The 27,984-nt window shown below is 37.3% G+C and overlaps 1 protein-coding gene across 1 annotated transcript; it reads left to right on the top strand.

Moving 5' to 3' along the window:
• The first annotated feature begins 134 nt into the window (after positions 1 to 134).
• LOC132281291 (uncharacterized) lies at positions 135 to 22,689 on the top strand. Its single transcript, XM_059783008.1, has 2 exons — positions 135 to 346; positions 22,368 to 22,689. The coding sequence occupies exons 1-2, from the start codon at positions 208 to 210 to the stop codon at positions 22,457 to 22,459; spliced, it is 231 nt and encodes a 76-aa protein (XP_059638991.1). The 5' UTR covers positions 135 to 207; the 3' UTR covers positions 22,460 to 22,689.
• The last annotated feature ends 5,295 nt before the right edge of the window (positions 22,690 to 27,984 follow it).

Below are 27,984 nucleotides of genomic sequence, written 5' to 3'. Positions count from 1 at the left end.
GAATAATTTATTAGAACCTCAAAAATAGTAAATAAAATTATAAAACGTGAAAGGGTCCCGTAAAATATTAAAAAACTTTTTTTTTTTTTTTGACTCACCCAGAACTAATTCAATCGTGCTCCACCCCTACAATAGTTAATAAGAAAATAAGGGGTTTTAGGTCGAAGTAAGAGAGAGGGGGTTTTTGGTGTCGCAGAAAGGGAAGAAATGGGAAACGAGAGCAAGACTAGTGGGTTCAGAGGACGAATCGATCGCTACCTCTACAGTGGCGAGAAGAAGCACGTTTTTGCTGGGATCGCCATCATCAGCGTCGTCTTCGCTATTCCATGGTATCTCATGAACCGTGGTTCGTCTCTCACTCTCTCTCTATGTGTATGTATATATATGTATGTTTGTATGTATGTATGTATCTATCTTTGTGTGTGTATATATATATCTATCTGTCTTATAAAACAACTCTTAATAGGATTTCCTATTTCCTTTGAGGCTATATTGGGTTGACTTGGGAAGTTAAACAAAGAAAAGACTTTGAAATTATGGATTGTTTCCATTTTTTCTGTTACTTGGATCCTAGAAACGATGATCCTGCTTAATTGTGTCTTGAGACAAGTAATTGGCTGAGATTAGGAGTGCTTGAAATGGGAAATTTCGTTTTACTTGTCCTTGCTTGCTTTCTTTGTAATAAGACTGTGAGCAAATGTCGAAATTTCTGATAGCGTTAGGATGTGGTGTGATTTCAGACTTGAGTTATCCAAATGAAGCATAATGGGAAATCTCAAGTTAGGCACAAAGTGAAACATAATTGTTACAAAAAGTAACAATTTTATTGTATTATTGCCATCTAATTCAATCCAGGTCCTTTCCATTTGGCTTTTCTATACAATTCATTTCCATTTGTGTCATTTCAATTCCTTACTTTACTTGCACTTTAATTCCGCACTTCATTTCCTTAGTTTAGAGTAGCTCTCAATTGGTCATCATTATCAATTTGCAATCTCAAAAGTCCTGCTCTAAGGCATTAGAACCCCAAGAGAGGCGTAATCCTTTCCTTTAACAATTGTCCGATCTTTTGGCCACTTGCCGAAGTATAGGGATGCAGTGTTTGACATCTTTCGTTGAGTCTACGGTAGACTCTGGCACGCCTGCATTCTTCCTTATCTAGTAGATTGATGTAGTCAAACATATGACAATCGCTTGATTGGTTTTTGTAAAGCATTGTTTGCACATAAATGTGACAGCCACATGGGCAGCCACATAAGCAGTGATGTAGGCAAATTAATAGGCTATGCATGGACCTAAGAATAAGCTAATAATGACCTGCCACATGGGCTATGACGGGGAGGAATGGGAAGCGACACATGGGCAGTTACAAGAGTGAATCATAGCTGGCTGAAGCACTAGAACAGCTTGACACTTGGCAACAATTTTTTAAGGAATATGGGCTGCAAGATGGTCTAGTTGGTTGCTAAAAATCATGGACCATGGTCTGGTTTTTTGCTACAAGAATGGGCTACAAGTATTGGTCTGGACACATGTCAAACGAAGATTACAAGCACAAAAATAACTTGCATAATGATGAAAGTGGGCTCAAGTAGATGTAATTAGCGGGCTTACGTGGAAGACATATGGCGGCCATGGAATGGATGGCTGAACGCACAAGCAAGAGTGGACAAACATGGCTGATTTTTAGTAGGACATGGCTATGAACATGGGTAGTTACCTAAATAACTACCTAGACTTGAAGGCTATATAAAGAGCACTTAGGGCTTCAAGGAAATCCCCCATTTGAGTCTACGGTAGACTCTGGCTTGCCCGCATTCTTCCATATCGAGTCGATTGATATAGTCAAACAGCATGTTTGTCATAGTTTCTTATTTCTCAAGGTTAGGTGGTCCTGTTGGGATTCTATGATTAGATCACATAGATGGTGGGAATTGGGAGGAATTCTTAGTAACTTGTTTGTCACCAATAGTCAAGAAATTCAATGCCCTTTTACACTTAGGCAGCTTGATGTTATTAGTGTTTAAGGTTGGTTTGCTAACAACAAATTTTTTTCTTCTTCTCTACTTCTCATAACTAGTAAAGAAACACACATGATTCATTAATTATTTTCTACTTAGTTCCACCTTCAAATCGTTAAAGGACTAACAGAACTGTATTACAATTATTATTATTATTTTTGGGTAAGTCAAATATGCACCCTTTGTCCCGTTGGTGACTCGAACTCTAAATTTTCCTCTATGAAGGAGAAGAAGATACTGAGAACCTGATGGTCTCCAGTTAAATATCAAAGCAATGCCCAAAATGACGTGGATACCAAAATAGCGGATGTGATAGTGGCTCAAATTTAATTGGTTGAATGATGTGGCAAGGTGACATGTCTGATTCTGATTGGTGTGTGTTGTGTCATTTGTGTGCTGATGTTATTGGTTGAGTGATATGTTTGATTAGTCAATGGTGAGTCAATGGCGGTGAGGTTATGTCATGTTTTGAATGGTACAAGGGAAAGTAGTGGATAAGGAATGCGCTGGCAGTGAATTGTACAAGGCAGTGAGAAAACTTAAAGCTTACGGAAAGTAATAGAATAGCTTATGCCAGCTACAAGGTTGGTGTCTCAAGTCGGCAAAAAGTTGCCTATAAATAGATATGCATGTTAGTAAAAAAGGTGTGAAGAATAGAAGTTGAGTGTGAGACAGAGTAAGAGAAAAGATTGAGGGCCAAGAGCAAGTGTATTTTGTAAGAAGAGAGTGTCTTCTTTTAGTGAGTGAGTGTGGAATACCTCTTGGTAATCTGTTGAGTGTTGTAATCTTTGATTCTTTTCTGTTCTATAATAGAAGTGAGTGGTTCTTCTTCTATGTGTAAACCTTGTTATTAGTTGATTGTGTTATTTCCAACTTATTTTTCCTTGTTGTCATTGCATACTTGTGTGTGTGATATTGGGCGGATTAATTCCTAACGAGTGGTATCAGTGTTGATACGAAAGGGATTAATTCATAACAAGTGGTATCAGAGCTATGGCTATAGCAGACTTAAATTATGTGGTTGAGAAATTTGATGGAAGGAAGAACTTCAGTCTCTGGCAAGTGCGGATGCGAAACTTGTTAATTCAACAAGGTTTAGATGAGGCGTTGGATGAGAAACCAACGGGAATGGACAATAAGAAGTGGGACAAGATCAACTCGAAGGCGGTGAGTACGATTCAGTTGACTCTGATGATGTTGTGTACGATGTTATTGGAGTAACTTCTGCAGCGGGTATGCGGAAGAAATTGGAAGATCTCTATATAGGAAAGAATCTCACCAATCGGCTAATCTTGAAGCAAGAGTTGTACTCTTTTCGCAAAAAAGACGGTGTGGATTTGCATGACCACCTCAGTGAGTTCAACAAGATTATTTGTGACTTAACTAACGTTGGTGTTAAAATAAGTGACGAGGATAAAACTGTCATTTTATTGACATCAGTACGCTCCACTCATAAGCATTTGTTCAGTACTTTGCTTTATAGGAGAGATACCGTGACAATGGAGCAGGTGAAGAGTGCTTTATTCTCGAGTGAGAAGATGAATGGGGAAAATGACAGAATTACCCGGGCAGTCACAAGCAAGGGTGCACACGGTTCGGTTCCTTATGGTTCCGAACCGGAACTGGAACCATTCACAATGGTTTCTTAAAACCGGAACCGTATAGATTGGAACCGAACCGTAGAACTGGTTCGGTTCCAGTTCGGCTCTACGGAACCGTTGACTGAGGAAGATGATGAAGATGGCGTCACGATGGTGTGTGTTTCTGAGAAAATAAGAGGCTGGAATCACCAATGAACAACTAATCAAAGTTGAATAGAGGATACTAATACAGAAGATGGGAGGCGGCGGCTTCACCAAAGGCAATATGAGAGGTTTTTTATCGGAAAACAAAAAAAAGAAAAAGATGGGAGGAGGCGGCGGCTTCACCATTTGGTGAAGAGATGAGAGGTTTTTCATCTGGAAAAAAAAAAAAAAAAAAAAAAAACAAAAGAGAGAGAAAAAAGATGGGAGGAGGCGGCTTCAGCTTCACAAAGAGGAGATGAGAGGTTAGGTAGGTTTAAAACTTTTTTGTGGTTTCCAAGGACCAAGTCACTTGGGTGAGGAATGTAATGATTAAAATTGACTCATTGTTGCGACTATACAATTAAATATATATGGCAGACAAACTTACTTAGTAATATAATATAATTAAATATAATATATATATATATATACGGTTCCGGTCATAGTTGTTAAAGGCTCAAGGCGCACAAAAGCGTAAATGCCTCTTGGAGCCTAAGGCGCAAGGCACAAGGCGAGGCGCGCGCTCGATTGAAGCAAGGCGCACGTTGAAAAAAAAAAAAAAACAAAACCCACCTAATAAAGTATATATAAATAATCAAACATATTAACATAAAGATGCAATAGTATATATAAAGATGCAAAAATGAACTAAATGAATTACTTAAGTTCAATATTCAACATAAAGATGTCAAAGCCAACTAAATCAAGTACTTAAGTTCAACAGTGAATAATCAAACATACTAACATAAAGATCCAAAAGTCAACTAGGAGAGAATTATGAAATAAAACTAAAACAAACATAGATATCATTTCTTCCTAAGAAGACAACACCAACGAATCTAAATATCATCCTCGTCATCAATAAGCATAACATCATTTTGATCGTCACTTAATGATTCATAATTCTCAGGATCTTCTTCCATCTCATCTGAATCTGCCTCATCCTCATCCTCATCCACAAGTCGAACTGAAGAACTTCCTGCTCTCTTTGTTGGTAACCGTGAACTAGAACTAGATTTTGATCTAGTAGACCGTTGTGGCCTGCTAGGCTCTCCAATACCAGCAAAATTAGCAACATCACCCCATGTCAAGGAATCATCTTCATAGACTAGATCATGTTCTGCATCAGAATCATCCATCCTCCCCGTCAACCACTCGTTGCTCTCATCAATGTCATCGAGTAAAATGGGATCAAGAGTGTCACGAATATTATATCGACGCCTCAATGCTCTATTATATTTGATGAACACTAAATCATTCAAAGTTGTTTGAGTGAGCCTATTTCTTTTCTTGTTATGAAGCTGCAATAAATTCAACTTTAACTAGTAAGTATAAAAAATTAAAATTTTAACTTTTAACAATTAAATTACAAACCTAGTTAGTAGATAGTATATACTTACATGCTCAAACATGCTCCAATTTCGTTCACAACCAGAAGAACTGCAAGTAAGGCTTAAAACCTTTATAGCAAACTTTTGGAGAAGTTTTGTTGACTTGCCATAAGCTTCCCACCAATTAGCTATTAAAAAAAATTAATAATGATGTTAGCAACTTTAGCTTCATCTTTCTATCGACTCTAGTGTCAAAACAATTTTAACACTTAGCTATACTAACTTAATATACTTTACCACTTTACCTGGTCCTCGTGTATTTCTCTGTCTAATAGCAAAGGGATTACCAAAGAGGCCCTCAGCTTTAGAATATAAGGACAGCTCCTCAGTAATTTTGTCTTGGTCTTTGATATCCGGGATTAACCTTGCAATGCATGCATACAAACCCTTTGCAATCTCTTCATCTTCTTCAATTTTCGGATTTGAATCAAAGTATTCTGGGTTCAAATAATAACCTGCTGCATGCAAAGGGCGATGAAGTTGAACATTCCACCTCTTATTAATTATTTCAAAAATATCCTTGTATTTTCTTCTACTTCCCCAAATGATTTTGCAATGGCTTCTTTAGCCCTATCCATAGTCGCATAAATGTATCCCATGGGAGGCTTTTTCTCGCCATCAACTAATCTCAAAACCAGAATAAGAGGACCGGAAACCTTAAGGCTAAAGACAATGTTGTTCCAAAAGGAAGGCATCAAAACATAAGAAGCAACTCTTTTACCGGCTTCCTCTTTCGCCCATTTACTACGATTCCATTCTTCTGAAGTAAACATCATTCTCAAGTTATTCTTTTGCTTGTGAATACTTGATAATGTGGTGAAACATGTAGCAAATCGAGTCTTAGCGAGCCTAAGCAACTCCTTTTTATGAGTAAAGTTCCTCATAATGTTTAACAACTTTGGACGCATATAGATATAACTATTCAACTCCACTGCCTTCTGCATTGTTCTAGAGATGGACGGTATTTTCCCAATGTCTTCCAACATCAAGTCTAAGCAATGAGCAGCACATGGTGTCCAATACGAATGTGGGTGTTCTTTCTCTAACATCCTCCCTATTTGAAACCAAACGGAAAAAAAAAAAAAATGATATAAAAAGAATGAGTAAATCAAAAAAGATTTAAATTATATATTTGTAAAGAATTTACATACTCTAAAAGTTATAAACATTGAACATTCTTATCGGTAGACTTATTGTTTGATTCACTATCTGTGACGACTTGGACGATATTTGTTACTCCAATGCGGTTCACAAATTTATTAAGTAAGTCAAACATCTTTGCACCATCCTTTAAAAAAGAAGAAGTATCTATCGATTCAATAAACATGGTTCCCTTTGGACTATTTACTAGGAAATTAAGCAATGTTCTCCCTCTCTTGTCTGTCCACCCATCTGCCATTAATGAGCATCCAAATTTTGACCACTCCTCTCTATGGTCATTCATTAAAGCATTGGTATTATCCAATTCCTTCCTAAGCAAAGGAACTCTCACCTCATGATAAGTAGGTGGTTTCATGCCAGGACCATATGTCCAATTGCTTCAACAACCTCGGCAAAGCTATCATACTTAACAGCATTGAATGCAATTCCTGCATCGTACATCCACCTTGCAAAAGCAGCACACGCTCTTCCTCTCAACTCTTTCTTGCATGCATCATTAATGGTTGTCTGTTTTCCCCCCTCTCTTTTTTGTACCCCAATTTCCGGTCTGGGAGTGAAATATAAATCAATCGGTCCCTTTTGCTTTTGCATCTTTGAGGAATTGACACTAGCACTACCTGCACTAGCTACCCTTTTTCCCCGATTGCTAACTTCCATGACATCATCCTCATCCTCTCCATCTGTGAAATTAATCTCATCACTAGGTAACAAATTCATTTGTTCTTTTTCTTCCTTTTTCTTACTCATGTACTCTTTGATTTCTTCTCTAACACTAGATGGGCATCTTGTGCATGCACTCACATTTCTATATCCTCCAGCTAAGTGTTGCTTAGCCCGATAAATACCTCCTTTTGTAACTTTTGCACAGAAGTTACAAGTGACGGCATTTGTATCTTTCGGATTCTCCAAATGTGAGTAATTCCATGTCGGATCCTTTCTTGAACCTTCACTAGGCATCTTTTAAAGTTCAAACTACAATCAAATTCAATAGAAATTATGTAAGCTGCAAATCAATCTAATTTTCTATAACTATAAGCACCATGATTCATTCTATAACTATAACAACTAAACATACTTTCAATAATACAACCTAATTATTTTATATGAAAATAATATAACAGTAAACAGTTGCTATTTACAATTTGCGATTGTCTTTTATAATTTAGACTTTAGAGTACACTTCACTAATTATTTCATTTTAATATGTTAGAATGATTCAATGGAACAAATACAGGCATACAATTTGGCTGTAATTGTGATTAAGCAAAGTAACTGCAGAATGTGTTGGCTTAAATTGGGAAATAGATCCGTCACAGACTCACAGTCACTCTCTACGTGGAGATAGCTGATAGATCGGTTTGGAGCTAATTTTTATGGATTCAGTATTTCAGTGTTAAGTAACTTAAGTTTGATGTTAATAAATTTGACTTCAATTTGGTGTTAAGTTGTTAACTGGACAACTTCTTCTCTCTATCGGTCTATCTCTCTGTATTTGGTATTTTGGTGTTATGTAAATTCTGTATATATTAGAAGCTTTGTATTCCTCTGCAAATTTTACAAGAAAATCAATTAAATACCTATGATTTCAATATTTTTTTTTTTTTTTTTGGGTGACCAAGAAAAAGAATTACATTCTATCTGTTACATACAGGCTACAACAATCAAAAAAAAAAATAAAAAATAAAATAGCAAGTTTAGCAACTGTTATTTTAAGATTAAAATAGCAACATAATAAATCTGTCACAGTCCAGAGTCTCCACTCTCCTCTCCCCGGCCCCTTCATCAATTCCATTCATATATAACAATTTCTTTTCATAAAAAAAAAAAAAAAAAAAAAAAAAAAAAAAAAAAAAAAAAAAAAAAAACATGTGATCTTATTTGGTCATCAATTCCCAAATAAAAGAAAACTTAATATATGAATTAATCTATAAAAACGAGGAGAGCATCAAAAAGCAAAAAGTTTCTTTAAACAAAGTCCAGACTCAAGAAAAAAAATAAAATAAAAAAATAGAGAAAAAAAAGAAGAAGAATAAAAAAAAAAACTGCCAAACTCGACTCAACAGTCGGCCGAGAGAAGAAAAGAAGAAGAAAAGAAAAAAAAAAAAAAAAACTGAGACAGGTCACAGATCCGAGAAGAGAAGGAGGAGAGAAGAAGAAGAGAGAGAAGGAGAAGTTGGAGAACTTATCTGCAGAGTCGCCAACGGCGCAGATCTGGCAGATCCGACGCAGATCCGAGAGGAGTGAGGACCGAGACCGAGTGTAACTGTTGTCCAAGTCGTCGCCTCTGTGACCTCTGTCTTCGACTCTTCTTTGTTTTGGTGTTTGTTCTCCTTTTTTTTTGTTTTTTTAACGTGGTAACAATGTAACTTAACAAAAGTAATATAATAGGAACAATAAAATAATATAACAAATCAATAAAGTCAATAAACAAACAAAAGTTACAAAAGAAAACAGTTAAAATATTACAACTTCCATCAGGCGCGCCTTTAGATCGCCTTTAGCCTTTCGCCTATAGAGAAAAGGCGCTCGCCTTATGCAACCCATGCGCCTTAAGGTACTAGAGGCGCTGAGATGGCGCCTGGAGGCGCCTTGAGCCTCAAGCGCGCGCCTCTGGTGCCTTTGACAACTATGGTTCCAGTTCTGACTCGGTTACACGGGTCTGGAATCGGAACCGGAATCGTAAGTCACGGTTCCAAATTTTTAGAACCGAGACCAGAACCGTGAGAACAGGAAAAAACAGTTCCGATTCTCATGGTTCCACGGTTCCAGTTCTTTTGTGCATCCCTGGTTACAAGCTCTTGTTGCTGGAGTAAGGAAGAAGTTTGAAAGAAAGCAAGGAAGGCAGAATAACTAGAAAGGTGGAGCTGCAAGAAACAGGAAGCCGATTATAGAGCGGGCATGTTACTTTTGTGGAGAAAAGGGACACTTGATACGGGATTGCCCTAAAAGGAGGGAAAGAGAGTCCAGTACTGCTGCTGTGTCTAAGGCAATTAATTAAGATGATGATGTTCTTGAAGGCCTTTTAATTGTTGACAGAGAGAAAGAAGCCGAAGAGTGGATACTTGATTTTGCTTGTTCCCAACATGTGTGTCCTTATAGAGAGTGGTTTACCTCCTACGAGCCAGTAGTTGGTAAAGTCTTTATGGGGGATAATTCTTCTTGTGAAGTTTTGGAAATAGGGACAATCAACATCAAGACCGCAAATGGATTGGTAAGGAACGTGATTTCTTTGGGCGCCTTGGTGGTCGAGAGGTTGTTGGTTTAAAGCAAAGCACGGACTGGTGAAGGTTAGAACAGATCCACGTATCATACTTATTGGAAAGAAGGTTGGTAATTTGTATGTCGTGTTGGGGAATACTTTGTTGGGTGGAGCTGTTAGAGAGAGAGTGTGTAAGTCCGTTTCAAGATCTACTAGAGTGGTGGAGGATCACGGGCGACAAGTGAAGGATGAAGTCTTGACAATGACAACAACACAAACCTTCATTCCAGAAGAGACGAAATGTTAGGTTTGGTTTGGTTATACGAGGATTCTTCCAAAGGTTGCAAGTTATTTGAACTCGGGATTTACTAGGTGACTGAGTGTGATGGTAGAGATCTTGAGTCCATGGTTCGCCGAACTGGCCAGTTCGGCATTACCGGCCTGTTTAGATCGGTTTTCGATGGGTCCAATTTGGTTACACTCCGATTTACCGGATGGTGTATGGATTCACATCCGAACCGGCCAGTTTTTGGTCGAACCGCCCACTTTATAAGTAATGGGCCGAACCCGAACCGACCCACTCCCAACCAACATTTTTGTGTTTTTAACAAAATAATTGTAGTCTAAGTGGCTTGAACCAAGCTCCGATAATATGAGTTACCCACTGCTACCACCAAAGCTAGCCGCTTTTGTTGCTTTACATTCAGTACTAAAATATTTAATTAGGTAATAGTTAGCACATTTTTGACAATGCCTACCATTTATCACCAAGCCAAACATCACCTGATCACTAAACACCTTTGTAATTATACTAGTTACTTTACTATTTAATATTTAAGTAACATAACATACCTGTAAGAACAAATAACAAGAATTGAATATAAGAGAAAATTTAAATATAAAGAATAAGCATATTTAGTTTATATGTAAAAAAATACCATTTTAAAATTTTTATTTTTGAATTATCACATATTATATATATGATATGAATTCTAATTTTTTTTTTTAATTTTTTTTTTATAAGTAAAGTAGTATAGAAAGCGTTTAAAAGGGGAACGCGTCCCAATAATACACAGAGGCCGAAGCCAAAGCCAAAAGAGGGATCCTAAGGACCCAAAGAGGCTAGAAAGTCAACAATCTCCTACCCCAACAAAAAATAAAAATAATAATAAGAAATTTCAAAACACCTATGGGAGACTCCTCTCCATCAAAAGATCTACTATTTCTTTCATTCCAAATGCACCACCAAACACATAGGGAGCTACCCTCCAAAAAAGGCGAGCGTGTGAACTCACCCCACCCCCTCTCCAAGAGTCCTCGCCGTCCGGGGCATAACCCACTGCATGCCAAACAAGCCAAAGATCATACAACAGCAATTGTGAGCCACAGGGCAATGCAAACCATTCTTTTTGTACCTGCAACACCAATTAACTGTAATCTTCCTTCTCCTTCTAAGGTTGTCAAGTGTTATAATCTTGCCCCAAGCTGCAGTCCAAACAAAAAATGCCGCTTTAAGGAGAGCCTTCAAACGCCACATTGTCTTCCAAGGAAAATTAACCCCTGAGAGGCAACAGAACAAGGACCGAACCTCAAATCTACCCTGAGTAGAAGGCACCCAATAAAGGCAATCCGGGCCTCCACCATCCAGTGTGTCTAAGAAACATCGTCCAATTCCCAATCTTGAAAATGTCGCCGAAAATGCATATCCCGAAGTAATCCTTCCGCTATCTAGCCGATAACAGTCAGCTACCAAAGCATGTTTGTCCACGGAAATGCTGAAGAGCCTAAGAAAGGAACAAGCTAACAGACGCTCACCACACCAAATGTCCACCCAAAACTGAGTGTCCCTGCCATCTCGAACTTTGAATTTGATGTGTTTCAAAAATTCATCCCAGCCTTTCCGAATAAACTTCCAAACCCCAACACCAGCAGGAGATCTGACTGCACAAGAGCACCACCTACCTCTTTCCTCCCCAAATCGGCAAGAGATGACCCTCCTCCATAACCAATGTCGCTCCCCTCCAAACTTCCAAAGCCACTTCCCTAGGAGAGCCTTATTAAAAGGGATCACCCTTCTAATACCCAAACCACCTAACTGAATAGGTCTGCACACCTGCTCCCAACGAAGAATATGGTACTGAAACTCATCCCCCACCCTACCCCAAAGGAAGTTCCGTTGAAATGTTTCAATCCTTTACTCTAAGGTGGTCGGAATCTGAAAAAGAGAGAGAAAGTATGTGGGAAAACTCGCCAATGTGCTCTTCATAAGGGTGACCTTCCTTTCTTTCGAAAGATATTGCTTTTTCTACCCAGCAAGTCTTTTCTCAAACCTCGCAACCACAGGGTCCCAGCCCCCCACCCTTCTCGACGGATAACGCAAAGGCAAGCCCAAATAAGAAATAGGGAAAGAGGAGATCTTACACCCAAGCACCGTTGCAAGCTTGGCAATGTTATGCACCTCCCCTACAGGAACTAAGGAGCTCTTCCCCACATTCACTTTTAGTCCAGATACAGCCAGAAAGCAAACTGGAACACATCTCAAGTATCTCTTCTCGGACACATCTGCATCACAGAAGACCAAAGTATCATCTGTAAATAACAAATGGAAAACCTTAATCTGATGATACGAGTCTCTGTCCACCCTGAAGCCCCTAATAAATCCCAAATCCACAGCCCTCCTAATCAATCTGCTAAGACCCTCCATAACACTAATGAACCAAAAAGGAGAAAGAGGATTCCCCTGTCTCAACCCTCGCGAACTGCCAAAAAAATTCGGACGGAGGCTCGTTCACAAGCACCGCGAATCTCACTGATGAAATGCAGAACTTGATCCACCTTTTCCACCTCTCCACAAATCCCAGCCACTCCAACATATAAAGCAAAAATCTCTACTCACATGATCATAAGCTTTCTCAATATCAAGCTTACAAAGAACACCTGGAATACCGCTACTCAACCTTGCTCACTGGCCATAAGGGCTGAATCCAGTATCCGCCGACCACCAATGAAAGCACTCACTGGCCACAAGGGCTGAATCCAGTATCCGCCGACCACCAATGAAAGCATTTTGAGATTATGAAATAACTCCATCAACACATCCCTCAACCTCGATGCAAGGACTTTAGCTATCAGCTTATACAAACAACCCACCAAGCTAATAGCTCTAAAATCCTTCACATAAGTGGCTCCACTTTTCTTAGGAATAAGAGCAATAAAAGCAGTATTTAAGGATTTCTCGAACCGCCCAAAAGAATAAAACTCCTGGAATGTCCCCATCACCTCACCCCTGACCACATCCCAACTCTCCAACACGAACCTCATAGTGAAACCATTCAGACCCGGGGCTTTGTCTGCATTACAACTCTTTAGCGCCTTCAACACTTCCTCCTCGGAGAAAGGAACCTCCATACCTCACTGTCCAACTTTGAAATTGAGTCCAAATGCAGGCCACCAAGTCTCGGTCTCTAACTGTATGTCTCAGTGTAACGTCTCTAATAGTACAAAACAATCCCTCTGCACACTTCCTCCTCCCTATATAGATCCACACCATCAACACGAATCCGCCCAATATAATTATCCATTTACCCCTCCTGTGAGCATTAGCCAACCTATGAAAGAATTTTGTATTGCGGTCACCTTCTTTGAGCCATAGCGCCCGTGACTTTTGATGCCACGAAATCTCCTCCAAAGAAGCAATCTCAGCAAACTCCGCTTGACACGCCACCCTACGACACCTCTAAGCCTCGATAATACCGCCTAAACATTCCAACCTATCGATTTCTGCGATCTCAACAAGGGCCATATTCTTCCTCCACTCTAAATTCCCAAACACCTCCATTCCACCTTTTAATCTAAGCCTTGAAGAACCGAAGATTTCCTGCCAAAACAAAACTCGAAGTGCCTTAAAGTTCATAAATAAATAATTGCATGTGTTCCATGTTCTTAAAAATTCAATAAAAACATTAAATGCAGTAAAAATTAATTTTTAAATTGGGACAATCAACACCCAGTATGAATCTTCATTTTAATAATTAAATTTATTATTGTTCATTAACATGTTAAAAATATAATTGGATCATTACTTATCAAAAAAAAAAAAAAATATATATATATATATATATATATATATATAATTGGATCACAACTTTAAATTATAAATAGGTTGTTACTTATGTTGAATGGTCTTTAAAAATTCAATAAAAATTACTAAAATTTTATTTTTATCAGATTATGTTGTTAAAAGATGTGTATGGGTGCATTTTGGAGCTAATGTGCGAGATCAAAAAAAATTCACGACTGTGATAACTGATTCCATTATGTAACCGTAATATAGGCTCGATTCCGTTACACTGGACTACGAACCTTGCTTGAGTCAAGGTGGAGATTTGTTAGAAGTGGCTCAAATTTAATTGGTTGAATGATGTGGCAAGATGACATGTGTGAATCTGATTGGTGTGTGTCGTGTCATGCGTGTGCTGATGTTATTGGTTGAGTGATTTGTTTGATTAGTCGATGGTGAGTCAATGGCGGTGAGGTTATGTCATGTTTTGAATGGTACAAGGGAAAGTAGTGGATAAGGTGAATTGTATAAGGCAGTGAGCAAACTTAAAGCTTAAGGAAAGTAATAGAGAACTAATAGAATAGCCTATGCCATCTACAAGGTTGGTGTCTCAAGTCGGCAAAGAGTTGCCTATAAATAGAGGTGCATGGTAGTTACGTGAAGAGGAGTTTTTGCTCCTCTTCCAATGACTTATTTAATTTTTTGGATTCTTTGGGTCCTTAGATCCCGGTTCTGCTTTTGTAAAAGGTGTGAAGAACATAAGTTGAGTGTGAGATAGAGTGAGAGAAAAGATTGAGGTCCAAGAGCGAGTATATTTTGTAAGAAGAGAGTGTCTTCTTGTAGTGAGTGAGTGGAATACCTCTTGGTAATCCGTTGAGTGTTGTAATCTTTTCTGTTTTGTAATAAAAGTGAGTGGTTCTTCATCCGTGTGTAAACCTTGTTATTAGTTGAGTGTGTTATTTCCTATGGTACATGGACTCGGGCACGTGTGTCGGATACGGTTATGCATCCATGCGTCGGACGTGTCAAATCTCCAAACAGAAGGACACATGAACACGGCTAAATATTCATTTTATTTAACTATTTTATTTATTTTCTAGAGTAAAGTAATGTTTTTATGTAATACAATGTTCTATATAGCCATTTAACTCATTTGAAAGTAATAATATAATATAATTGAATGATTGGATATGCATTTTAAGTACATGTCTAACCAGAAGTGTTGGACACATATCCCATACCCATGTTCGAGCAATACGTATCCGACACGGGTACTTTGCTACATTTGAAGAGTCCATATAAGTTATATAACATAGGTTATTTCCATCTTATTTTTCCTTCTTGTCATTGCATACTTGTGTGTGTGATCTTGGGCGGATTAATTCCTAACGAGTGGTATTAGTGTTGATACGAAAGGGATTAATTCATAACAGTGATTCAGAGAGGTCTTAATCAATTTGTAGGTAGTTGAGTTTTATGTTGATATTGTTGTTTTGGAATGCAATGGCAAAGAAACAAAATAGGTTGATGTGCTTGTGGCATATCATAATCAATTTATTACTTTCTACGAGTTACTATAGCTCCATAATCAATTTGACTTGCTAGTTCATTTTCTTAAAGGGTTTTGTGACACTGACGCAGGAGCAACAAGAAGAGGAAAACTATGCCCAGCAACCATATACACAAGTAGTTTAATATATTAGGTATATTTTTTTGAGGGTCATTGTTTGGTGAGCAATGCCATATACACAAGTAGTTTAATATATTAGGTATATATTAAGTAGTATAATGAAACAATGTACGGAGTTTTTAAATTGGTATGCCGAACATTGTAAATTCCTATGGTTTTATAGCAAACTGTGTAAAAGAGAGTATAGCGAACAATGCCAACCAAAATAAGAATATAGTGAACAACAATTGATAGGGTTTTACAAAAGTTGATGTCTTTTTGTCTGCTCTTTACATTTCCCAAACCTGAACCAAAGGCTTTGATTTATAAACCCCAAGCCTATATATATATATATATATATAAATTTTAATTTGTTAACCTAACAATTTCTCTGTAGTTCAACCCTAGAATATAAGAATTATAGCCTTTCATGTGTCAGCTGTAGGAGAAAATGGATCTCATTCTTTTTGTGCACACCTCGTGTTCAGTTAAATTCCTTAGTGGCTGTTTGTGTTGTAATAGAAGGTAAGAGATGGAGAGGGTGACTAGAAAATAACATGGGATGAGGTTATTAAAAATGACTTTAAAAGTTAAATATAGTAGGTGAAATGCCATGTAATAGAAAAGATTGGAGTGAGAGAATTCATGTGGCCGACCCCATTCAAATGGGATTAAGGCAAGGATGATGATGATGAGTGGCTGTTTTTGTTGTGTTTTGAACTAATTTTTCTTGAAACTCTGGGGATTTCCGAAGATGATGTTTTTACAGAACTTCTTGAAATTAAGGAAGAGTTTCATAGGTTAAAAAAATCTCTCTAAATTTGATAAATCAGTGAATGGTTTCAATGATGGCTTTGGTTCTTTTGGAGACAAGTTGAGAAAGTGGTTATTTGTGTAGAGGGTTCTTTTAGATATGACAAATGATAAATACATTAAATTCCAAGTCCAACTTTGTAAAGATAGTGTGAGGGTGTAGTGTTTTTCCTATGCCACTGTTCCTCGGGTGTGCTCCCCTTCGAGTGATTTTAATGAAATTGTACTTATAAAAATAATGAAAGTTTCTCAAGTGGCAGGGGGAAACAATGCGATGATGAACAAAGGAATTATAAGAGGTAATTGTAGAAGCTCCAGCAGATTTGTGTGATCCAATTGTCAAGACATAATCAAAACCATATTTTAAATAAGAAAAGTAAGAAGATTATTTCACAACCAAATTTGAATTAATAAATTATGAATTTTTTTGGCATCAATAAAATTTCAGTTTCTTAACAAGTTACTTCTTGAAAGATAGAACATTCGATGGTATATTGGTATGACACTCAATTACTTTGTTCAAGAAGCATTGAGATTCAGCATATTTTAAATATCTCATTGTTCAAAAAGCATTGAGATCCACCATTTAAACAGGTCACAAATTTATCAAAAGGCCATTAGAGTTCATTCTTTCCGAAGGCAGATTTGAATTGCTTTTAGCATAGAATCAACACCAGTTTGCCACTCAAAATACAAACTAGCAAACACAAATAAAATAGCTCCAAACAAAGCCTAAGCCAATACGATATTGGTACAAGTCTAGAGGAATTAGCTTATTTCTTACCTTTAGCTTATGTTCAAGGGTGAACATTATCCAACCCCGTGGGAACAGAGTATAAGTAGCAAAAAGAGGAAAACAAATCCCAAGCAGTTTGATGCATGAATTGTTTCAGTATGGGGTTCTTCAGTAATTTTCTAATTAGGTTTACTAATGGTTAGGCTTAGGAACTTCTATACATGACAAATTGTGTATTTTCAAAAGTTCTGTATTTTGGAGTTTATGTTTTTTTGAAGTTCCTAAAATCAGGAATCCTACTTTGAGTTGCGTTAGTAGTCATTTCTTAAGTTGGAATTGTAGGTAGTGGGTTCTTCGTACGATAAAATAGGTAATAAAGGATGGGAATATCACAATACGATTTGAGGGATCTAGAGAGTGATTCTAGTAGAAGAATAAGAAGTAGATCAATCAAAGAAATTTATGGTGAAGGTAGGAATGTTTTGTGTAATAGGCTAAGGTGGTGGTTGTGATTATCAATTGCTTGAGTTATGCCTTCAATGCTCCACCATGTATGTATTTATAGCCTCAGGTCATTACTTAGTGGTTCAAGATCCAGTTAGGTTTTAACCAATACCTAATATTCTTAGTCTTCTAAGGAGCTATTGTACTTTTGCCACCTAAAGTGTCAAGTCCGTTATACTGTTCCACCTCAGTGCACCAACGATGCGTCAATGCATTAAATGGACACAACAACTGATTAATATAATTCGGCTATTGGATAGAGCATTAGTGGTCCAACTTTATGATGTTAAGGTTCTTTGTCTAGCACGTGTTTCACCATTCCCTTGGTTGGGCCCACTATCTGAGGCATGCTCTAGCTTATCATCCTCCAATTCAAAATCCTTCAAAGTATCCCAATGGAGCTTATGTTGGTTTCTAAGGGAGGGCTCCTACCTGCACTCTTTAGACAACACCACCTTCTATGTGGTTTTTTGGGAATTTTATCTCTTTCGAGGTTGGCTTTCCTTCACGTGCTTTTGGGGCTTCCAAGACTCGAGGCTTGGCCTTCTTGGTTTATTTGGCTCTTTGTTTTGAGACTCGAGGTTCGACCTTCGAGGTTTATTTTTACCCAAAGTGTTAGACTCAAGGTTCGTTGTCTTCAGGAGTGCCCTCTAAAACATGGCATGATAGCTAACACAAAAGATAGGCTGCCAAGTCTGAAGCAGGCCTAACCATATGACCTACAACCTTCGCCCTGTCCTCATCATTCAAATCCTTTTGTGGAAGTTAAATATCCTTAAAAAAGTTAACTTACCCATGCCCCTATAGTACTTTTCTTCGCCCCTTACCCTCTAGCTTCATATCTAACGGCCTTGGGTCCAAACAACAACCCAAATATTTTTGTCTTATCCAAATCCTCCATTAACGATTGCACCAACGCCTTATTAACATCGTCCAAAACAAAGGGCCTGGGACTGCTCCCTCCCAACCTCAACAGATGAGACACATCTTCCAAAGTAGGTGTAAACTCACCCTAAGTAGTCACAAAGGTTTGAGTGGAGGAACTCAACTCAACAACAGAATGTGCAGGCCCACCGAATCGCGAGGCACCACTAGATCCCTAAACATTGCCATGGATCGTAAAACCCTAGCACTACGCAACAATCTTACATTCTCAACGTGCCCCAATTATAGTTCGAGCATTTGCCCCAACTATGGGAGTGATGGGTTTGACTACCAAAATCCAAGAACAAGTATAGGTTCTTGGATTCTGTACTACGGTCTGCAATAGAGCAAGGTTAGTACCCGTACTTGTTCTTGGATTCTGTTCTATGATTTGCGATAGAGCAAGGTCAATCGTGAAGGCCAAGCCTCGAGTCTTGGAAGTCCCAGAAGCACATCAAGGGTAGCTAACCTCGAAAGAGACGAACTACCAGAAAACCACACACAAGTTGTTGTTGTCTGAAGAGAGCGGGTAGGAGCCCTACCTCGGTAACCAACTTAATCTCCATTGGGATAGAAGGATTTTGTAATGTAGGACGAGAAGTTAGAGCATGCCTCGAATAGTGGGCCCAACCAAGGGAACGGTGAAACATGTACTTGATAGAGACCCTTAACATTACAATTAATGATATAACTGGATCATTAATGCTCATCTACATTGCTGTCCAATAGCCAAATTACATTAATTACTTGTTGTGTCCATTTAATGCGTCGCTGGCTCACTGAGGTGGAGCAGTAGAAGGGACTTGACACTTTTTTTTTTTTGATAAGTAGAAGGGACTTGACACTTTAGGTGGCAAAAGTACAACAGGTCCATAAAAGCCTAAGAATTTTAGGTATTGGTTAATAACTAACTGGGCCACGAACCATTGGCTAATAACTGAAAAACCTGAGGCTACAAATACGGACATGGTGGAGCATTGAAGGTAGAACTCAAGCAATTGAGTATCACAACCACCTTAGCCTATTCACTATCTTGCACAAAACATTCCTACCTTCACCATAAATTCCTTTAGTTGGTCTAGTTCTTCTCCTTCTACCAGAATCACTTTTTGGATCCCTCAAATTGTATTGTAATATTCCTATCATTTATTACCTGTTTTACTGTATGAAGAACCCACTATCTACACAATCTAATTTCCATTAGTAGCTTTGGAACTTTATACTTTGATGTAATTTGAGTCCCATTTAGTTAGAATATTGAGTGGGACAAGTTTTAGAATATTTACGTGAGTCCTTAGGGCTTTTAGTGTTGATAACAAGGCTTTTGCTGTAAGCAGAATGGGGAGTTAGTCGATCATCTCCTAATGCATTGCTCTGTAGCGCACGATTGCTGGAATCTTATTCTTGGGCTATTTGGCATGTGCTGGGTAATGCCATGTTCTACTAAGGAGTTGATTCATGCTTGGAGAGGTTGTCGTGTGAGTAGGAGTGTTCGTGATTATTGGAGATCTGTACCACATTGTATTTGGTGGTGCATTTGGAAGGAGAGAAATAATAGAATGTTTGAAGGGAAGGAGTCGTCTACAGCGACACTGAAACTTTTTATTATTCGTTCTCTCTTTAGTTATGTGAACAGAAGTTCTTGTTCCTTTTCTGATGATTTAATTTCTTTTTTGGATTCTTTGGGGCCTTAGACCCCGGTTTCTCTAATGTCTATGGGACGCGTTCCCCTATTAAACGCCTTTTTTAATTTATTATTACTTATCAGGAAAAAAAAAGAAAAAAAAGAAAAAAGGCTTTTGCTGTAGAAAACATTAGTTGGATGAAGAGTTTTCTTGGTCAAGATATGATTGTGGAACTCTTCTGTTGAAAACTGGTGATCTCAATCAAATCGTTGTGGAGGATGGTATTTCTATCTCTATTTCCTATCTATTTTGTGGAATATTTGTTCTGCTACTGTACTGCTCGATCTCTTTGAGTTAGCAAAACATGAACCAAAGGATTAAATATGTTGATAATGAACCCTATCCTATATCTCATACTTTGATCCATTGGGTCTAGCAATTCATTTATCAATGTTCAGCCTTTGAATACAAGAACTATAGGCTGTCCTGTGTCACATTTTGTTAGGGCAATCATATCCTTTCAAAGTGGTGTCAAGACTCAAGATATGTTACGAGTATTGGGTGCGAGTGTGTCCAAGTGTCGAACCTCCTTGAATCCCAAATCTTAAGTCACGGGTGACGTGTCCAAAAGTTGTAGATATATACTACACATTTAAATATTATATATATTATATAAATGGTATTATGTCTGATGCTGTTTTACTTGAGGAAAGTTATGATTTAAATTAAATGGCATATGGAATAAAAGGAGTTTATTGTTAGAGATAGGAAACTGTTCTTTGCGATCAAATTTGAGTTTTTACTTCTTTTATCATCACATGTGAAGGGTAATGGCTGTATGATTTGGATACATGTGTTTGACACATATCCCATACCCATACCTGTCATGTCGTTCAATACTATGTTAAGGGGGTGATAGGAGAGTCCATGTAACACAGGTATCACTGAACCTTTTCTTCATAGAATAAAGAACTTAGAAGAATTTAATTTTTAGGTCACTAGAGAGATATCAATTGTTGTGGTCAGAGAGAAAACTCTAAAAGTCAACATAAAATAGTGTAACAGAACAGTCCCGTACAATTTTGTTTTAATCTTTCTTAATAGGGATTAAAAGAGCTATTTAATCTCCTTCCCTCAGTCCCCCCAAATTCCATTTAAGGGATGTTCTTAACTTTGAGTTAATGCTGACCCATGCTAGGCAAATCAATATCTTATTAATAGGACATGTAGCGTTTGTTATATCTCCTGTACAATATGTTAACAGCATCGTCACATATACAAAATGACAGACTCTTATTGCTGTGAGCACCATTATCTCCAGTTGCCAGTCAATGAGATTATTAATCTCCAGATTTTATGCCCAACTAGCAGCACTTTGTGTTGTACAAATTCTGGAGCAAGTGGATATTTTTTCTACAATGATTTTTATGTTGACGTTGATGGTAAGCACTGGGAAGTCCTTCAATTGCATCTAACTTCTGGGTAGACCTTCCGGATTCTTTTTGTCAATGCTCAACCAAGTAGTTATATGCAAAATGTGCTTGAATTCTATTCAGTCCACCTTCTCTGGATCTCTCTTCAAATTTTGTCGAACAATTGTATGGTATTCGATGGGAGATCATGTAGAATTGGAATCTATGGAGGAAGAACAATGGGCCTGTACCTAACCAGGCCTCTTCTTTTGGTGAGCATTGGGAATTCATTCAAGGGCAACTAACTGCTGGGGAGCTTCAGGATTTTTTTTGGTCAATGCTCTACCAAGTAGTTGTGCACAAAATGTGCTTGAATACTACAAATGAACCTTTGCCTTTTTATTTATTTATTTTGTGTGATGAGTCTATAAATGGACCCGTACAGCCCCTTTCCTCCACACGGGTGTTTTTGTTTTAGTTGGTAGAAGACGAAGCGTTGAAGCAGCAAATTATCCTCTTTCCTTCGCTAAGTGCATGAACTAGCATTCTGCATGGATTATCCATGAGACAAAATATTAAAGTGGATCTGATTGGATGATCATTACCTAATACGTTATACATTTTTCTATATTGTGGGAGGTTAGCAAGTTAATTGAACTTTTACTTGGTTTATAATGTTAGAGGATTGAAATATTGACTCCTGGTTGAAGAAAAAGAGCTTCCAATTTACTTTAAAGGGAATAAAATTGATATGGAGCTTCTGCTTATCAAAAAAAAAAATCGATATGGAGCTTCTGGTTTTAATGTATAGAATTGTTCTTATGTGTTTTCCCAAGGGGACTGGGTGCTTTATTTTTTTTAATTTATTTTTATAAATTTGCCAATTCATTTACTTTAAAATTTCTATCTATACCTGCACAAGCTTTGGTTCTTGCATTCCTTCTATGTTTTATAGAACTGTTTTTCCATCAAAGTAGTAAGAATCAATAAATAAATAGACGTGGTTTCCTGTCCTGTAATTTCAATAAACATTTTAGCTAAATCTAACAAATTTCTGTTTCTCTGAAGGAGCAAAGCATCGATCCCATCAAGATTACTTGGAAAAGGCTGATAAAGCACGGAGTGAAAGACTTTCTTCGGGTTCATCTTTGACTAAATAATTGATGAAAGCTTTCTATCTTCCAATATCTATATAAAGGTGATACTATCTGCTGTTGGCATGCTGCATATTTGTTTTTGTTTCCGATATAATTTTAGAACAAAATGTACTCGTCCATAAAGGATAGTTACTGAAGCTCCATTATGGTGAACTTTTGTTTTTCGCCTTATTATTAAGGTACCAAATGTTTCTTGGATAAAAACTCAAAAAGTGTCTGGACTTGGGAGTTGATATCTTTCTTCTCATTTTAACTTCTGTTGTGGAAAACTCAGCTACACGAGATTTTGTTTTGATAAATGGCCAGCAATTCAAGGATAAACATAACCAGGGACCATTTTGATCAGATAATCCTAGTTATTTGTCATCTAAAGTCATTGCTTCTTAATGTCTAACGGAATGTAATGCATGCAGAATTGCTTTTGAGGCATTATTTGGCAAAATTCTGTATCAACTCCTGTTATTCTTATCTCCAGGTCATAAGCTATAAATTATGACTCTTGGGGACTTGAACCCGTGTTTTATATTCATGTTTCTTCTTTTCGTTTTTTCTTTTTCTAATGTTTCCTAACCAAAAATGCTGAAGTTTCAGGAAATCTATTTAATTTAGAAATGGAAGTTGTCAACCAGCCTTTGTATAGTATGGTTCAGTTGTCTTTTCTGAATTGTTCTTCTTCAAGAACTTGAATAATTAGGTTTAAAGTACTCAACCATTCAGGGTTGTCAGGCTGAAGATAGAATCTCAAGTAGTATATATATCAATCACCCTAATTTTTCAGAGGAAATGCAGTATTTAGATTCAATACCAGCTTTATCTTCATTGGTCGCCGACACCCCTTGTCATCTGTAAGATTGTTGATTTGTTCTCAAGTTTTCTCGGCCTCATTCTTTATTTTCTTCCCCTCTGATCATCTGCAAGAAAGAATAGTTTTCTTACTAGTTACAGTCAACCTGTCGAACACTTCTTTTTTAGCAGCATCCATAGCCAATTTAGAATTGATCTTCTTATGCCATTGCCGGCAAAACTCCATTCTATTGGGTCTGCCCTATTCTGTTTTAGGGAATCGAAAAATACAATAGTCAAAGCTACAAACTAGAAGTTTTTAGTTGGATTTTGGTCAAAGTAAACTTTTGCCCTTGAAGCTCTATTTACTGTACTGGTTTGTTTTAAACAACTGCAGCCCTGAAGGATGGCTATGTATGGACCATGGCTGATGTTTTGTTTGGTAGGAAAGGTGGATACCGAAAGAAAGAAGAGGTAGGGGGGATGGAAAACATGAAACTTGGAAGGAATGGGAGGGGGGAGGGATGGAGCAGATATTTTGGGGAAAGATATTGTGCTGTTTGGCCGATCGGAAAGGAAACATGATTTGACTATTATACCATTACGTAAGACGATGTATGAAAGAGTAAAAATGTGGGGTAAATAAATAAAAATGAGGTCCTTATTCCTTTCCTCTCTGCTCTCACTTTCGGAAGGAGATATTGTGTGCTACGACGGAAGGACACTCCCTCCAATTTTTTCCGTTCCATCTTTCTATCTAACGTAACGAGTGATCGCTCATCCCATCGCTTTCCGTTTTTTCTCCCCCTTGAAATTTCTTTTCTTCATTATTCCTCCCTAATGAAATTGGTCTTATAAAGGGTTTCATATTTCTTGTTGGATGTTGATAACTAGAGGATCAAAACTATGTTTCGAGTTCCAAACTAGCGTGTGGTTTTTTTTTTTTTTTGGTAAGTAAAGTTCCAAGCTAGTTGTTTGTTCAAATTCTTCGAAAGTTTGGTGGGAGTATAAAAACCCAAATCACGAAGCATTTTAAAAAAAAAGGCAGTCTAGGAAGTGTGAAAACATCAAACTATATGGGTCAATTAATTTTTTTATTTTTTTAAAAAATTTCAAAGCCCAACGATTTCAGGTCAATGTTTCCCTACAATTTTGTTTTAGTAACACTTCTTCCCCTGTTAAGATTTGACCATTAGTCAATGTCTGAAAATGTTGATGTAGTAATCGAATATTTTCCAATACTAATTTTGCCCTTCAAACGAGAAATAAAGACTATATATGGTCCTCTAGCAATAATATGAAATCTTGTTTCTACTTACAACAGAGATAAAAGAACAAAATTGCCCTTGTCATGGGGCCTGGGCTGATCTCTCTCTATCGAATTAGCAACGAACAACCCTCTAGAAATGTCTTTCCTTCTCTTTATCAAAAACCTAAATGCTCAAAAATGTGAATGAATCTAGAACCCAATTTGTACTCATCTTTAACTCAATCCCGCTCTCTTAACCAAGTCAAGCAAGAAAGTATACCCAAATAACATACCATTTTTTTTTTTCAAACTATCCACAAAATCTAAAAGAAGATCCATAAATATACAATTCCACCCATTTTCCCAATGATAATAAAGAAAGAAGAAAATATATAAAATATGAGAGACTAAACAGGGGACCATCGCCCTCAAAGGATCTCCTATTCCTCTAACTTCATAAACCTAATCATAAACAAAGGGGAGCGGCCCTTCAAGCAACTCTGACTCGGCTCTCAATTGTACACCATTTCCAAGCCTCTAGTATATCAACCATGGATTCTGAAACAATCCAATTCACACCAAAAGCAACCAAGAACATTGACCAAACATTCCTCCCCACATGGCAATGCAACAAAAGATGGTTAACAGATTCACCGGACTTCTTACACATGTAACATGGTGTGAGAGGTCGTGTGTACCTAATTAAGTATGTAGTGTGACCAAATTTGAATTTATAGAATGCCATTACCACTACTAACTATTAATGTAGTTATAGTAAGTAGGGATGGTCCTAAGGGATTGGAAGTGTGTTTTGGAATCAATTTGTTGGATTAGTAGGTCGAATGATCAAAAGATGGTTTGTTGGTTGAATTATACTACAATTTAAGCCAAATAATGCAATGTAAAACAACTAAAACAAATAAGGTGTAAAGAATATGATAGAGGAGTCTTGGGTCATAGAGTTCACCATTAAGCATTACCTTCCTAGACATTCAATATTTGATGGATTAGGGGGATTATGTGTTGTAAATGAAAGTGTGTGCCATTAATTGAAATATTAGCATGGATGGCCAACTAAACATATATTGTCTAGTTAATCTAGTGAATAACACAACATATTAAATTAAACCATTAATCCTTCCATGAGCCCACAATCAATGTAGACTCAACAAATTAGAGAAACCACTTGTATTCATAAGTATGGAATATCAAATAACAAGAATGGATTGTCCACCTATCTAAGAAAGTAAGGCAATTATACTACAACTAAGCTAATGACATGAAAATTAAACTAAGGAGGTGGCACAATCCATCAAGAAATAAGTATGAACCATCAAATAAACTACAAGAGTAACCCATTTAAGCACCATGCCTTAACCATTACTAGATTCATAAAATCAACATACATAGACATGCATCAATGTCACAAAATCTAGAGATAAACACATGAATATCCATTCTAGCATACATAGACATATGCATAGAATTAAATGATTAATTGAAAGTATTAAACTACACAAATCATTGTAGAAGCAAGATTTATATATATAAGATGTCAAGACAAGAAATACAACACAAATCCCCATTAATTACAAAATATCAAAGTCTAGGAGGCATGCTTAGGGCTATCTCTAGCCCCAAGAGAATGGTTTAGCCACTCATTAATGTTGTCATCCATCCCTCAAGGGCTATTTCCATGGTAGAATTCATACTCCTCTTCTTGTGTTGGTAGAATCCCTAGATGAGTGGAAGAACTTTCCCAAATTGTATATTTTCTCCCTCTAATCTCTAGCCAAGTCCCTCTAATTAACCAACCTCTTTACTAAAAATAGTCAAAATCCTTATATAGGTAGCTCAAATGTCACACCCAATGGTCAGACCTCGTGCACTAGGACCTCCAAATGATTGCACCACGAGCACACCTTTAATTTGGCTGGAACTCTGTTTTTCATGCAATTTGAGGCAGTTCGATCGATCACAAGGTTGCTCGGATCGATCGAACCATGGCGGCGCACTTTTTGGATAATGATAAGGCTGAGATATTTTTGGAAAAAAAGGACAAAAGTGGTAGGTGAGGATAAGATCAAAAGGGTTCGATCAATCGAAGGAAAGGTTGAATCGATCGAATAGGAAATTTTCCTGAAGGTAAGGACAAAAGGCTCGATCCATCATAGCATGGTTGGAACGATCATAGTGTGATCGATCGGAGCTTGGTTTGATCGATCGGAGAAGGCTTCTTCACCACTTTGCTTCTACTGTGCTCCTTTCTTCCACTAAGCTTGAGATTGCTTCTTTTAATGCTCTAATTCAGCTGAATTGACTTACTTCGGGGATAAGTGCTTGAAAAGGGATAACATGAAATTAGACTAAAATGAAAAAATAAGATAGAATAAGATTCTAGAATATTCAAGCTTAAGGGGTTTAAATGCGCACTTTTCAGCACTTATCACACCCTCAAACTTAAATATTGCTAGTCCCTAGCAATGAACTACGAATAAAATAAAGAAATGAACAACTATATAACTTTGAACTAGAAAACAATAAATGGATAACGCCACTTTCGTAGGGAACATGATTGCATTTAGCACATGCAACAAGCTTTTTAAACCCCTAGGTTACCCCTAGTGGACGAGTGAAGTCTCGTGAGGGTTTCCAGAAATGATACCTACAAACATTAAGCTCTTTCTCACTAAAGAGGCACCAATATTCCAAATAAGCATTGAGAGGAAACTACCTCAAGTATGTAATTTTTTTAACAATTTTCAAGCAATTTCTCAAAATTTCAACATCAAGTAAACAAATATGGTCCTCCATATATTAAGACAATGATCATGCAAATCAAAACAACTTTAGAATCCTTTTTAAGTGAACTGGCATCAAATATGTTGCTATCTAAGCCAACTAAAGAAATGATCACATTCGGCCTCAAACTAGCACACAAATCTAGTACCGATTATCAAGACAAAGAATTGACCTTTTATTAAAGCTTTATCCACTAGGTGCGATTTTTATTTTTTATTTATTTATTTATTTTTTTAACTAACCCTAAGGATCAAAGATGGAAGTATAGTGCAATGTGTTGATCTATTAAGCTTTCTAGCGATTCATGAGGTTGAGCGTTAGGTCAATGACTCCCAAGCCGGACGGCTTTAGGGCATTAGGTGTTTAAACACCCCTAAGGACTTAGAAGCTCAAATCGACTAGGCTACAAATTAACACTACCTCTATCTAATCATTTCCCACTTCTTACCTTTTGGGAGAAGTCTTCACTTTTTATTTGCTTTTGTAACACCCTATTTATTTATTTTTTTTTTTAAAAAAAATCCTAGAGTTTGGGCCTTTCACTTTTTGGCGCGAGAAATTCAGTGCTTGATGAGGCTAGAATCCCGGCTACTTAGTGAAAAGGGTTTGCTATCCACCTTTGTCAAGAATGAAAACTTTCAATATACTACTAGCTCAATTGGGATAAAACCAAATCAATAATCAACAAAGCATG

The sequence above is a fragment of the Cornus florida genome, unplaced genomic scaffold (genome assembly GCF_030987335.1).
Source record: "Cornus florida cultivar Cherokee Brave unplaced genomic scaffold, ASM3098733v1 CherokeeBrave_3.0.0_Hap2_Chr11, whole genome shotgun sequence".
NCBI classification, from domain to species: domain Eukaryota; kingdom Viridiplantae; phylum Streptophyta; class Magnoliopsida; order Cornales; family Cornaceae; genus Cornus; species Cornus florida.
This window is presented reverse-complemented; position numbering and strand designations above follow the sequence as displayed.

What these genes read in the sequence shown, in the direction of transcription:
- LOC132281291 (XM_059783008.1), top strand. Translation starts at nt 208, where the DNA reads ATGGGAAACGAGAGCAAGACTAGTGGGTTCAGAGGACGAATCGATCGC. An exon ending in ATGGTATCTCATGAACCGTG is followed by an intron (nt 347 to 22,367) that starts GTTCGTCTCTCA and finishes GTTTCTCTGAAG; the next exon opens with GAGCAAAGCATCGATCCCAT.